Source organism: Oncorhynchus mykiss, chromosome 6 (genome assembly GCF_013265735.2).
Source record: "Oncorhynchus mykiss isolate Arlee chromosome 6, USDA_OmykA_1.1, whole genome shotgun sequence".
NCBI classification, from domain to species: domain Eukaryota; kingdom Metazoa; phylum Chordata; class Actinopteri; order Salmoniformes; family Salmonidae; genus Oncorhynchus; species Oncorhynchus mykiss.
In genome coordinates, this window is record NC_048570.1 from 17197258 (window position 1) to 17211955 (window position 14698).

Sequence of the window (14698 nt, forward strand, 5' to 3'; positions counted from 1 at the left end):
ATTCGTTCCAATCACAGGCAGCAGAGAACTGGAACGAAAGGCGGCCAAATGAGGGTGTTGGTTTTAGGGATGATCAGTGAGATACACCTGCTGGAGCGCGTGCTACGGGTGGGTGTTGCCATCGTGACCAGTGAACTGAGATAAGGCGGAGCTTTACCTAGCATGGACTGACCTGGAGCCAGTGGGTCTGGTGATGAATATGTAGCGAGGGCCAGCCGACTAGAGCATACAGGTCGCAGTGGTGGGTGGTATAAGGTGCTTTAGTAACAAAACGGATGGCACTGTGATAAACTGCATCCAGTTTGCTGAGTAGAGTATTGGAAGCTATTTTGTAGATGACATCGCCGAAGTCGAGGATCGGTAGGATAGTCAGTTTTACTAGGGTAAGTTTGGTGGCGTGAGTGAAGGAGGCTTTTTTTTGCGGAATAGAAAGCCGACTCTAGATTTGATTTTAGATTGGAGATGTTTGATATGAGTCTGGAAGGAGAGTTTACAGTCTAGCCAGACACCTAGGTACTTATAGATGTCCACATATTCTAGGTCGGAACCATCCAGGGTGGTGGTGCTAGTCGGGCGTGCGGGTGCAGGCAGTGAACGGTTGAAAAGCATGCATTTGGTTTTACTAGCGTTTAAGAGCAGTTGGAGGCCACTGAAGGAGTGTTGTATGACATTGAAGCTCGTTTGGAGGTTAGATAGCACAGTGTCCAAGGAAGGGCCGGAAGTATACAGAATGGTGTCGTCTGCGTAGAGGTGGATCAGGGAATCGCCCTCAGCAAGAGCAACATCATTGATATGTACAGAGAAAAGAGTCGGCCCGAGAATTGAATCCTGTGGTACCCCCATAGAGACTGCCAGAGGACCGGACAACATGCCCTCCGATTTGACACACTGAACTCTGTCTGCAAAGTAGTTGGTGAATCAGGCAAGGCAGTCATTAGAAAAACCGAGGCTACTGAGTCTGCCGATAAGAATATGGTGATTGACAGAGTCGAAAGCCTTGGCCAGGTCGATGAAGACGGCTGCACAGTACTGTCTTTTATCGATGGCGGTTATGATATCGTTTAGTACCTTGAGCGTGGCTGAGGTGCACCGGTGACCGGCTCGGAAACCAGATTGCACAGCGGAGAAGGTACGGTGGGATTCGAGATGGTCGGTGACCTGTTTGTTGACTTGGCTTTCGAAGACCTTAGATAGGCAGGGCAGGATGGATATAGGTCTGTAACAGTTTGGGTCCAGGGTGTCTCCCCCTTTGAAGAGGGGGATGACTGCGGCAGCTTTCCAATCCTTGGGGATCTCAGACGATATGAAAGAACAGGCTGGTAATAGGGGTTGCGACAATGGCGGCGGATAGTTTCAGAAATAGAGGGTCCAGATTGTCAAGCCCAGCTGATTTGTACGGGTCCAGGTTTTGCAGCTCTTTCAGAACATCTGTTATCTGGATTTGGGTAAAGGAGAACCTGGAGAGGCTTGGGCGAGTAGCTGCGGCGGGGGGGGGTGGGGGGGGGGGGGCGGAGCTGTTGGCCGAGGTTGGAGTAGCCAGGAGGAAGGCACGGCCAGCCGTTGAGATGCTTGTTGAAGTTTTTTCGATAATCATGGATTTATCGGTGGTGACCGTGTTACCTACCCTCAGTGCAGTGGGCAGCTGGGAGGAGGTGCTCTTGTTCTCCATGGACTTTATAGTGTCCCAGAACTTTTTGGAGTTAGAGCTACATGATGCAAATTTCTGCCTGAAGAAGCTGGCCTTTGCTTTCCTGACTGACTGCGTGTATTGGTTCCTGACTTCCCTGAACAGTTGCATATCGCGGGGACTATTTGATGCTATTGCAGTCCGCCACAGTATTTACACTGAGTGTACAAAACATTAAGAACACCTTCTTAATATTGAGTTGCACCCCCTTTTGCCCCACAGAACAGCCTTAATTCGCTGAGGCATGGACTCTACAAGGTGTCGACAGCGTTCCACATGGATGTTGACCCATGTTGACTCCAATGCTTCCCACAGTTGTGTCAAGTTAGCTGGATGTCCTTTGGGTGGTGGACCTTTGGGTGTTGAAAAAGTTGAGCGTGAAAACCCCAGCAGCGTTGCAGTTCTTGACACACTCAAACCGTTGTGCCTGGCACCTACTATCGTACCCTGTTCAAAGGCACTTAAAGGGATACTTTGGGATTTTGGCAAATAGTTATTTTATCTATTTCCCCAGAGTCAGGTGAACTTGATGATACCATTTTGAGGTCTCTACATGCTAGCAGATACCCATAGACTTCCAGTCATTACGCTAACACTAGTTAGCATTGGCTTGCAAAACTACTCTAACTTCCTTCATACTGTCAACAGACATAAAAATGGTATCCACCAGTTCATCTGACTGGAAGTAGATAAAGGGTCTCATTGCCCGAAGTATCCCTTAAATCTTTTCTTGCCAATTCACCCTCTCGATGGCAAGCAAATGCTTTAAAATCCTTCTTTAACCTGTCTCCTCCCCTTCATCTACGCTGATTGAAGTGGATTTAACAAGTGACATCAATAAGGGATCATAGTTTTAACCTGGATTCAACTGGTCAGTCTATGACAATGTTTTTTACACTCAATGTAATATATCTATCATACATATATCACTACTGGCTATACTCATCCCCTCATTAACTGCTGAAGGACATAGCAGAAAGATGAGGAAGACCAGAAAACAGAAGAATCTGATGAAGAGGACTTCACACTCAATTAACAGTTATGTCAGTTACATACCAGTAATGATATATGTACCGTATATAATTACTTGTACAATGGAAGGGCAGGCATCCATTCCCTTGTGGCTTGCCGACTCCAGACAGGGCGTGACTGAGCATTTGACCTCGCCCTCACTGAAGGCCCATTGCTGGATGTTTGACAGACAGCACTGATTGTGATGGCATAAGGATTTTTTTAGAAGCAAACTCACAAGTCTCATGAACGTTGTTTAAGTGCCCTCTCCCCTCACTCCCAACCTGCAATCATTACATTCATAATGTTTTTCCTCATACTACTGCTCCACAGCACACGACTCCGCTCTAGAAACAGAAGCTGCTCCCAAAACTAGGCCAAGTCCTGCATCATGCACAACCGATTGCAGACCAAAGCAAAAAATGTACAGAAAGACTGTAGCCTATAGACACAGTAGCAGCTGCGCACTAACTTCATCCCCACCCTTGCCTTACCCAAGACAAGAAAGTTGTGCTGAGGTCACACTGACATTTGTTCTTCTGTGCTCTACACTGACATTTGTTCTTCTGTGCTCTACACTGACATTTGTTCTTCTGTGCCTTCAGTTGAGTCAGTTCCAGATACACGTGTCCTTTTTACCCCCACTCAAATAATGACCTTACAAGGACATAGGCAGGTAAAATAATGGTGTCAGAGACCAGCCCTTTGTCATAGTGACAGTTAAGGATATATCCCATAATACTTTTCACATCTGTGATTGGACAGGCCCATAAGGCTGAGAGTGTCACTGCTGTCACTGTCAGGTGTGACAGACTGTCATCTTAGGGAGACACTCTCTCTGGGCTCCTCGTAATATCAGCCACCCGGTCTTCTTCACAGCTCAAATCTCTCCACAGTCACAACACAGCGCAGCAACACAAGCAATGGAGAAAAGCCACTCAGAGCTCCCTCCATGCTGTGCACAAGCCTGAGAGGACACCATTTGACAACTATCTGGATGCCATGCCGACTGGACTGTCTGTGTGGATATAAATGATAGGCTGGAAAACTCTCTCCAATGGTAGAGTTCTCATTCCAACACTGCTAAGCACAGTTAACAAAGTAATGCCTGTGTTCTGTATATTACTATATTATTAACAGCCATTGTGGGCTGGGGTGGTGCATGTTTAGAGGTGGTTGGATTGGGAGGATCTGGAGAGAAATATAGTGTCTGTCCTATTGGTCTCTCCCATAATCCAATTACTTTCTAAGAGTTTACCGTCTGGATACATGTTATTATGATAATTTTTTACATGGAGCTGTTTTCCAACGGGAGAGGAAGCAGGAGATTAAAGTGCGAGAGGTTAAAATGTCACTGTCAGCTCTGCCTACAGGATCCTTGTGGAAAAAAATAAATCATGTTAGCATGCAGAGGTATTCCTCCACACTTACATAATCAGGTTGCCCATGTGTCTCCCTAGTCCCAGCCCAAGGAAATCCCCTGTTCCACAGTCCCTTAGTTAGACTGTGTGGAAGGAGGATCAGGCCTAACATTATACAGTATTACATTCTCACTACCTAGGTTTTGGAGAAGGAAAAAAATCACAGAAACCCAACAGGCAAAAGTTAGCCCCTGGAACCCTAACTTGAGACAAGCCTGTGAACTTCAAGCTTTCGTGGAAAATTATTAATTATAAACAGTTGTTAGTGTCAAAGTCCTTTTCCCCACTGTAACAGGTGCCGAAACAGGACCAAAATTTGCACAGACCACCTCACAGAGCCCAGGCAGATAAAGACAGCATTAGTGGGGCCTCTGTCTGTCTGACACTTGGGTTTCTGCTGACAGCTTGACGTCTCCTATCATTGTGTATTAGAGGAAGGTGGGCGAGGAGGTCAGACAGATGATGGCTATGCCAATATATTACACCCAACAACTGGAGCCATCTGTCTCCTGAAACAAGATAATACTGTATGCACCAGGGTCACTCTCACACTAACCTAACGTAGCAGGCGTAAAAGATACACCTGAAACTAGATCCCCTACTTATTGGTCTTGACAAGAAGAAAAATAAATAAAAACCTCCCGACAGTTTTATCTTCTGTGCTGTTCAACCAATCCAGTAAATGTGGAGGAGGAGTTAAGATGGAGTGTCGCCTTGTTAACATCCAAAAGTGGAAGTCGCATCACAGGCTCTCTTTCCATTTCCCCTCAAAACTGGAACATCTGGTTGTTGGGGACTGGACTCTCACCCCAATCCACCTATCAATGACAGTGTCCCTATTTCCACCCTTTATTTAATAGTTTCCTGATTGTCACAATATGATTAATTTAGATATGTGTTTGTATAATACAAACCAAGGGTTTTCAAATGCCTTCTGGACACAAATAAGCTTCACACCATAAATATTTTGTAATGTTCTATTTGTAGACTACCCGGCCAGCTCAACTTCATCCACACCAGCTGGTGATTATTTAGATATTGCCGTATCAGGCTTGTGTGTGTGTGCGGTTTAGTCGTTTTCTAAGCAGACAGATTAATTTCAGACTGTAGGATAGTAATGATCCAGTGCATGCTGAGTGACCAGAGTGGAGGTCTGAGAATGGTTTCCTTCTTTTCTTCTTGTTCTATCCTTCTTTTAACAGGCACACGGACAGAATGGGAGAAACAGATATATCTGGTTTGCTCTAGTACGCTGTTTCTCAAAATAATATGTACCATCTAAGGACAGGCAAGCTACGGTCCTTCCTCCTTGAGGCCACTTCAAACTAGCACTTTGAGGAAGGAGGGAGGAGGAAGGAGGGAGGGAGGAGAAGGAGCAGTGGGAGGAGAGGAGGAATGGGGAATGTGAGGTGGAGGAGTAGGGGGGGTTGGAGAAGGAGGAGGGAGAGGAGGGGAAGAGGAGGTAGAGGAGGAGGCGAAGAGGGAGATGAGGAGAGAAAAGGAGGAGTAGGAAGAAATGAAGAGGGAGGCGAGGAGAGAAAAGGGGGAGTAGGAGAAGGAGTCAGTTCCATCCCTGTGCTGATCCCTGGGCCTGATGTCATTACAGAGCCCTGGGCCTCCTCCATCTGTGTGTGCAGTCCATTTAGGGAGGCACACACACACAGGCCATAAGGGAGGCCTGTTCCTGGTGGTTATTAGCTTAACATGTCCCTATTCCCTGATCATTATAAACCAGTGAACATCAGTCATGGGCTCTTTACCTTATCTCTCTGTGTCCATTTGACCGCTCAACTTCCCCTACCCCCATCCTCAACCCCCTCTAAAAACAATTTGCTCTTTGACGTACAGGAATAACTATTGACTGACAGCTTGTATTACAGGAGGTTTGGGCAATGCGATGATGCCCGGAGGGGCTAATTCATACATTTTTATCAATATTTATATTAGCAAAGGTTACTGATTTAGCGCTAAGATTGGATTGCTATAGATTTCACTGTCAGTAGAAAGAGCGACCGTTTCTTTGACAGTATCAAGCCGGTTTGTGTTTCAGACAATTTCCTGCACAGCTCCTCATCAGAAACCAAGACCGTGGCCACTCTTTCCTTCTGGACTATTGTATACAGTGTATACTGTACGGTATAACATTAGGACTGTGCATTTTTCCATTTGGCTACAAAAAAAGACCCTTACTCAAATATCTTTGCAAGAGATATTGTCCAATGAGACAAAGAAAGGTAAGGGTGTGTGTATTTACCTGGCTGGTACATCTATGTTGGAGATGGCGTAGAAGTATTTGAGGAGGTTGTCTCTCTGGACGTAGGTTCCCCCCAAGGCCGGCTTCAGCAACCTCAGTCTCAGGTTGGTGAAGGTGAAGAAGTCCCTCAGGCCCTTCATACTCTCCATGCGTGTGTACAGACTGTCCATATTGAGCAGTTTGGGCCCTGCGAAGATAGCAAAGCGCGCCATCACCTCAAAGCGCAGCACCTTCTCGTTCTTGGAGCCCACCCAGCGAGAGTACTGCTCGGTACAGATTACCCGAGTCACGTTTGTCGCCGACAGGTCCTGCACCCGCTTGGCGGGCATGTCGAAGGCGTCCATGCAGTCGTCGGCGTAAAACTGGTAAGGCTGCCAGGTGCGCCCTTTGTCCAGGGACTTGTCCAGCACCATGATGGTGGGGCGGCCATACTCGAAAGTGACCTGGATGTCATCGGTCAGCTCCAAGCTCTTGTTCCAGGCCAGGGAGATGTTGGCCAGCAGGGGCTCCGGGTAGCGGCTCCACGTCACCGTCTGCCAGTAGGTGATGAGGCCACTGCTCTCACGGTCCTGCATCAGCTGGGGAGGGTGAGCCAGGTCCGGGTTGGAGGCGTCACATTCGTCACTACACAGGTACGGGTTCTCCTGAAAGAGGGAAAGACAACTGGTCAGTGTTGGAAAACACTGTTCTACTCCCTTCCCTTTAGAATATAGTACACATTTACTATCTCACCATTTTATAACATTCTAAATCCATACTGAGTTTTTATTTCATCTAGCATAGTGTCTATGAATTATACAATCTAAATCCATACTGAGTTTTTATTTCATCTAGCATAGTGTCTATGAATTATACAATCTGAGAAAAAAGGGTTCCAAAAGCGTCTTTAGGCTGTTCCCATAAGACAACCCTTTTTGGTTCCAAGTAGAATCCTTTTGGGTTCTATGTAGAACCGCCTGTGGAAAGGCTTCTACATGGAGCCGAAAAGGGTTCTACCTAGAACCAAAATGGTTCTACCTAGAACCAAATACAGTTCTTTAAATGGTTCTCCTATGGGGATAGCCAAAGAACCCTTTTAGGTTCTAGATAGCACCTTTTTTTAAGTGTAGGAATGACCCCTTTAAGGTTCCCACAAGCTCACAAAGTACGCAACTGATGTTTTTGTAGTATTTATTGGTTCTTTGGAAGCCTTTGCTTATGAGAAACAAGTCAGATAATGCAAATGTTACTTTAATTTTATCTTATATAGGCTACTTCCCCACCCTAACAAAGAAACCTGAAACAACCTGGAAACAGATTTTCCAAAACAATCTGGCCAACCTTTTTAATGGGTCCCCCTGGGACCATGTTTGTGTGTTTGTCCCAACATGTTAACACACTCAGCATATGTCTCCATTAAACACTTTGTAGGCTGTGTTTGGTGGATATCCATCTGGGAATTGCCCTGTATGCAGGAATCATTGCCTCTGGTTATAATCAACACTCATTTAATGCACATTGTGAATTAGTGTTTCCATTTAATCAAATGACATCTCTCAACAAAAACATCAGAAAGACTAATGAGATGGGTTGCATACCTAAGTCTCAAAATAGATAGCTTCAACAGTGTTGAGGTGTAACACTACTCTACTGACACAGATGGATTACACACGGAATGGATCAACAAGGGGGGTTGCCTGCTATGTGGTCATCCCTGACCTCTAAATCCCAGTGTCAATACGTCACATTGGTCTGCCTGAGTGCAAAATGTCACACTCGTCACCAACAGTCATACTCACCCACACAGCTTCCAGGCCTGGGTTCAAATACTATTTGAATTTGTATTTGTATTTATTAAGGATCCCTATTAGCTGCTGCCAAGGCAGAAGCAACTCTTCCTGTGGTCCAGCAAAAATTAAGGCAGTAATATACAGTGCCTTGCGAAAGTATTCGGCCCCCTTGAACTTTGCGACCTTTTGCCACATTTCAGGCTTCAAACATAAAGATATAAAACTGTATTTTTTTGTGAAGAATCAACAACAAGTGGGACACAATCATGAAGTGGAATGACATTTATTGGATATTTCAAACTTTTTTAACAAATCAAAAAATGAAAAATTGGGCGTGCAAAATTATTCAGCCCCTTTACTTTCAGTGCAGCAAACTCTCTCCAGAAGTTCAGTGAGGATCTCTGAATGATCCAATGTTGACCTAAATGACTAATGATGATAAATACAATCCACCTGTGTGTAATCAAGTCTCCGTATAAATGCACCTGCACTGTGATAGTCTCAGAGGTCCGTTAAAAGCGCAGAGAGCATCATGAAGAACAAGGAACACACCAGGCAGGTCCGAGATACTGTTGTGAAGAAGTTTAAAGCCGGATTTGGATACAAAAAGATTTCCCAAGCTTTAAACATCCCAAGGAGCACTGTGCAAGCGATAATATTGAAATGGAAGGAGTATCAGACCACTGCAAATCTACCAAGACCTGGCCGTCCCTCTAAACTTTCAGCTCATACAAGGAGAAGACTGATCAGAGATGCAGCCAAGAGGCCCATGATCACTCTGGATGAACTGCAGAGATCTACAGCTGAGGTGGGAGACTCTGTCCATAGGACAACAATCAGTCGTATATTGCACAAATCTGGCCTTTATGGAAGAGTGGCAAGAAGAAAGCCATTTCTTAAAAGATATCCATAAAAAGTGTCGGTTAAAGTTTGCCACAAGCCACCTGGGAGACACACCAAACATGTGGAAGAAGGTGCTCTGGTCAGATGAAACCAAAATTGAACTTTTTGGCAACAATGCAAGACGTTATGTTTGGCATAAAAGCAACACAGCTGAACACACCATCCCCACTGTCAAACATGGTGGTGGCAGCATCATGGTTTGGGCCTGCTTTTCTTCAGCAGGGACAGGGAAGATGGTTAAAATTGATGGGAAGATGGATGTAGCCAAATACAGGACCATTCTGTAAGAACCTGATGGAGTCTGCAAAAGACCTGAGACTGGGACGGAGATTTGTCTTCCAACAAGACAATGATCCAAAACATAAAGCAAAATCTACAATGGAATGGTTCAAAAACAAACATATCCAGGTGTTAGAATGGCCAAGTCAAAGTCCAGACCTGAATCCAATCGAGAATCTGTGGAAAGAACTGAAAACTGCTGTTCACAAATGCTCTCCATCCAACCTCACTGAGCTCGAGCTGTTTTGCAAGGAGGAATGGGAAAAAATGTCAGTCTCTCGATGTGCAAAACTGATAGAGACATACCCCAAGCGACTTACAGCTGTAATCGCAGCAAAAGGTGACGCTACAAAGTATTAACTTAAGGGGGCTGAATAATTTTGCACGCCCAATTTTTCAGTTTTTGATTTGTTAAAAAAGTTTGAAATATCCAATAAATATCGTTCCACTTCATGATTGTGTCCCACTTGTTGTTGATTCTTCACAAAAAAATACAGTTTTATACCTTTATGTTTGAAGCCTGAAATGTGACAAAAGGTCGCAAAGTTCAAGGGGGCCGAATACTTTCGCAAGGCACTGTACATTGTAATAAAAAAAGGTAACATTAAAATACATTTTACAACAGGTTTCACAATACATTAAGTGTGTGCAAATCATCTCAAATACTGTATTTGTGCTTGATTGAGCTTGCTTGTTGCAATTGAACCAATACACGATTATACAAAATGTCTTAAACCCCAGCTTCCTGGAACTCCAGACGGACAGGCATTAGATACATTTCAAATATACTGAACAAAAATATAAACACAACATGTAAAGTGTTGGTCCCATGTTACATGAGCTGAAATCAAATATCCCCAAAATGTTATATCCCTGTTAGTGAGCATTTCTCCTTTGCCAAGATAATCCATCCACCTGACAGGTGTGGCATATCAAGAAGCTGATTACACAGCATGATCATTACCCAGGTGCACCTTGTGCTAGGGAAAATAAAGGCCACTAAAATATGCAGTTTCATCACACAACACAATGCCACAGATGTCTCAAGTTTTGGGGGAGCGTGCAATTGGTATGCTGACTGCAGGAATGTCCACGAGAGCTGTTGCCAGAGAATTTAATGTTCAGTTCTCTACCATAAGCCGCCTCCAATGTCGCTTTAGAGAATTTGCCAGTAAGTCGAATCAGCTTCACAACCGCAGAACACGTGTAACCACTGTAACGGTTTAGACTTGAGGTTATTTTTTATAGGGGTGCCAGGTAGGTTGTGCCTACCAGAGAAAACATTGGTTTCTCCTTTTAGTTTGGGAGGGAATGAGTCCCATCTGGTCCGTCAAGTCTACACCAATACAAAGGACTTATGTAAACGTCAGAAGGGAAATCAACTTTTCATAAACCCTTAAAACATTGAAAAGAACTTCAAAAACAACTATTCTTTTGCGTGGGTTGTATTAGCAACATCAATGGATTACACACACATAATAATATAACACAATGAGTTCTGGTTCCTCCAGAAATGTCCTGTACCTCGGGCCTAAAAAGAGTCCAGCCCGGTAAAGGAGTTCAGTGAACTCAAGTGACTTTTGTCACGCAATGTTTGTCCGTTCATTCCGTGTAGCGTAAACCCAGTATTAAATCATACAATCAATATAACAATTTTACCACAGAACTTTAAAGCGTATCAGCTCTTACTAATTCCTCAACTACATCTAACTACATAAATCATCACCGTATACATCATATCAAAACAAATGAAATACCGTATACAAAAAAGGTGGTAGTCATTCGGTCAGTCAGACAATCCAATCCGCCAACAGATCTCCAGCGGAGAAAGGCCACGAAGAATGGAGAGGAGTAGTCCACGGACGCAAAGAGTGGATCCGATCCTGGGTAAACTCTCTCAGGCTACAAAACACACATTTAACAGCAACAAAACAACCGGAATAGAGAAGCTTCGGGAACACATCCTCAGTCACGTCTCCATCACAAACCCCCCTTTTGCGCAGCTGATGCTGGCTATTTAATTGGGAATTAAAGGGAAAGCACCCTATTGGAAGGAGAAGTACTGAGACGGTTCAGAATAATTCAGGGCCGTCACACACCCCCTCCCCTGGAAAAAGCCGACCATTGCCCTGGAAGGCACATCTTGTTCGGGGAAACCGAGAAAGGTCTCCTCATCACTTTCCTCTACAAAAATTCTCATGACTTTTTGGAGCTCACGCTCCTCAGCTGAGGGGTCACAGGCCTTAAGGTGTGAGACTTCTGGGTCTGGGAATCAGAGAAAAGTCTCCTCACTTTCCTCTTCAAAGATATCCAAGATCTTGCGGCACTCAATCGCCTCCAATTCCTCAGCCGAGGGGTAACAGGCCTTAAGGCGTGAGACATGGACAACGCGCATATCTTCACCTGTGTCCTCTTTCACCACTCGGTAGTTCAAAGGGCCCATCTGCTCCACAATCCTATATGGTCCTTGCCATTTAGGAGCGAGCTTGGCAGAGAAGAATTGTTCAGCTTTCGAGTAAGGATGAGAGCGAAGCCACACCCGATCACGAAGCTGAAACTGCATGTCTCGTCTGTTCTTATCATAATTTCTCTTCTGCTTGAGTCGAGCCTGGATCATGTTCTTTGAGACAAGAGCAAATTGAGACAAATTGGGAACCTCGATCAGACAGGATGTAATCAGGCACTCCCCAGCGAGTCAGGATCTCTTTCGTAAGGATGTTAGAGACGGTCCTTGCTGTGGCCTGACGCAGGGAAAAGAGTTCCACCCACTTTGAATAATAATCAACAAACACAAGCATGTACACATTCTGATTGGAGCTTCTAGGAAATGGACCCATCAAATCCACTCCTAGCATTTCCCAAGGTCGGGTAACCACCGTTTGCTGCAACTTGCCAGCAGGCTTTCTACCTTCTGGTTTGTACATTTGACAAACCTGACAGTTTCAGATGTGTGACTTCACATCCATGCTCAGATGTGGCCAGTACAGTAACGCTTGCAACCGCTTGTAGGTTTTGAACCTGCCCAAATGACCAGCTAATGGGTCTTCATGGAAATGTTGAAGCAGTTGTAGGCGTAGAGTTTCAGGTATGTACAATTGGTAGAGGGTTCTGTGAGGTAGTTGTACAACACGGTAGACTTTGTCTTCTATGATGGTCAGCTTTGTGGTAGGATTGACCATCTTTTCTCCATCTTCCAGGATAGTCTGGTACAAAGCCTGTACTTCTGGATCATCCTGTTGGGCTTTCCATATGGTCTCATCAGAGATGGGAAAGTCTGTTTTGGGCGAGTCTCGACTGCTTGACAGGACAGTAGCACATGTAAAATGAGGGCCACAGTTATCACAAGCAGGAGCCCTGGATAAGGCATCTGGAACAGTGTTGTATTTTCCGTTCCTGTATTCTACTGCAAAGGTGAACTCTTGCAACCGTAGAGCCCATCTTATGAGTCTGGTGCTTGGTTTGTTGGTCTTGAACACCCACACAAGGGAGGAATGGTCAGTGACCACAGTGAAGTGTCTTCCCTCCTGGTAGTACCTCCACTTTTCCAAAGCCCAGACAACTGCAAGGCACTCTTGCTCGGTTGTGGAGTAGTTCCGTTCTGCTCCATTCAATGTCCGACTGGCGAACGCTAGCACTTCTTCAGTGCCAAGTCCAGTCTGTTGGACTAGGACAGCACCAAGTCCAACATCACTTGCATCAGTGTAAACAACAAAAGGGGAATCAAAGTTGGGATGACCTAAAATGGGAGGTGTGACGAGGTGTCGTTTCAGGGTTTCAAAGGATGTCTGGCACTCTGCCGTCCATAGGAATTTCACTCCTTTTCGCTTCAACGCGTTGAGGGGTTCTGCCACCTGGGAGAAGTTCGACACAAACCGATGGTACCATCCAGCCATCCCAAGGAACCGTTGAAGGGCCTTGAGTGTGGTTGGCACAGGAAAATCTTGTACCGCCTTGGTCTTTTCAGGATCCACATGAATGCCGTCGAAAGACACAATATGGCCAAGGAACTTCAGGGAAGTTTGGCAGAAGTTGCTCTTCTTCATATTCACGGTCAGACCAGCTTCTCTTAGCTTGTCCAACACTGCTTGAAGATCTTGAAAGTGTTGTTCTCTGTTCTGGGAGTAGATAGTTATATCGTCCAGGTAGACAAAACAGATCTTCCCTTTGAGCTCACCTAACGCAATCTCCATCAGTCTTTGGAAAGTGGCAGGTGCATTCTTTAATCCAAAAGGCATCACCTTAAAGGAAAACAAGCCCTCAGCACAGACAAAAGCAGTCTTGTCCTTGCTTTCCTGGTCCATCTCAACTTGCCAATAACCACTATTGAGGTCAAGGGTTGTGAACACAACAGCGTCAGACAAGGACTCCAGGATCTCGTGGATGGTAGGAAGAGGATAGGCATCAGTCTGGGAAACATTGTTGGTCTTCCTATAGTCCACACAAAATCTAAGACCACCAGTCCTTTTTGGGATGAGGACAACAGGAGCAGCCCAAGGAGAGGAGGAACGTTCTATTATATCTTGTGTTAACATATCATTAATGAGTCCCTTTTGGATGATTAGCTTCGCTGGGGACAAACGATATGGCTTTTGCTTGATCGGCATTTCCTGTGTAAGGAATATTTTGTGCTTCAGGAGCCCGGTGCGTCCTAGCCTTGAAGTACATACATCAGCATTATTCTGCAGCTGTTCCAACAGCCTTAACTCCTCTGGATGTTCCAGCTGAGCTCTTCTTACAGCCTGTAAAAGGAGATCGTCAGAAGGATTATCAAGGGTTAGTGGTAACGGAGCAACGGCAGAGAAGACTGCTACATTTGAACCCCAATCATGTAACTTCGTAGCTTCTGATTGGAAGAAATGCTTCTTGCTCGGATTGTATGGAAACCAGTAGCAATTGTGTGCGATATCAATCTGGACACCACTGAAGTACATGAAATCAATTCCCAACACGACAGGAAAAGCAAGGTTCTTGGTTTGTAGGATAACCGAAGGAATCATATAGGAGCGGTTACACAGGCGGAACTCTACCTCACTCCATCCAAGTGGTCGTTTAGCCTCACCATCAGCCAGATAGAGTGGACCTTCAGTCCACGGCTTCAAGTTGTATTGTGGACCTTTAACCTCCTTCCACAGTTTCTCATTGAGCAGTGTGTAGGATGACCCGGTGTCCAGGATGGCTCTTCCTGTCCATGGGCCTATGGACAGGGGTAACACCAGTTGGTGCGGTATGAACTGAAAGGAAGGGGATGTCGATGGGGGGGCGTAGGCAGTGACTCTTGGGGTTTCAGCTCTGGTTAAAGCACCCAGAGAAGGATGGTCATTCCTGCGAAGAGAGTTAGGTGTGTTGGCCTGTTGTGATTTGTGGTTTCTGGAAG

At 45.3% G+C, this 14698-nt stretch overlaps 1 protein-coding gene across 1 annotated transcript in view; it reads right to left on the reverse strand.

Annotated features, from left to right (window-relative positions):
• Positions 1-14698, reverse strand: part of ntng2a (netrin g2a) — an 82334-nt gene that overhangs the window by 54911 nt on the left and 12725 nt on the right. Inside the window, exon 3 of the mRNA XM_021605360.2 lies at positions 6374-7017. Coding sequence (XP_021461035.1) covers positions 6374-7017 — 644 coding nt within the window. The remainder of the gene's footprint in view (positions 1-6373; positions 7018-14698) is intronic.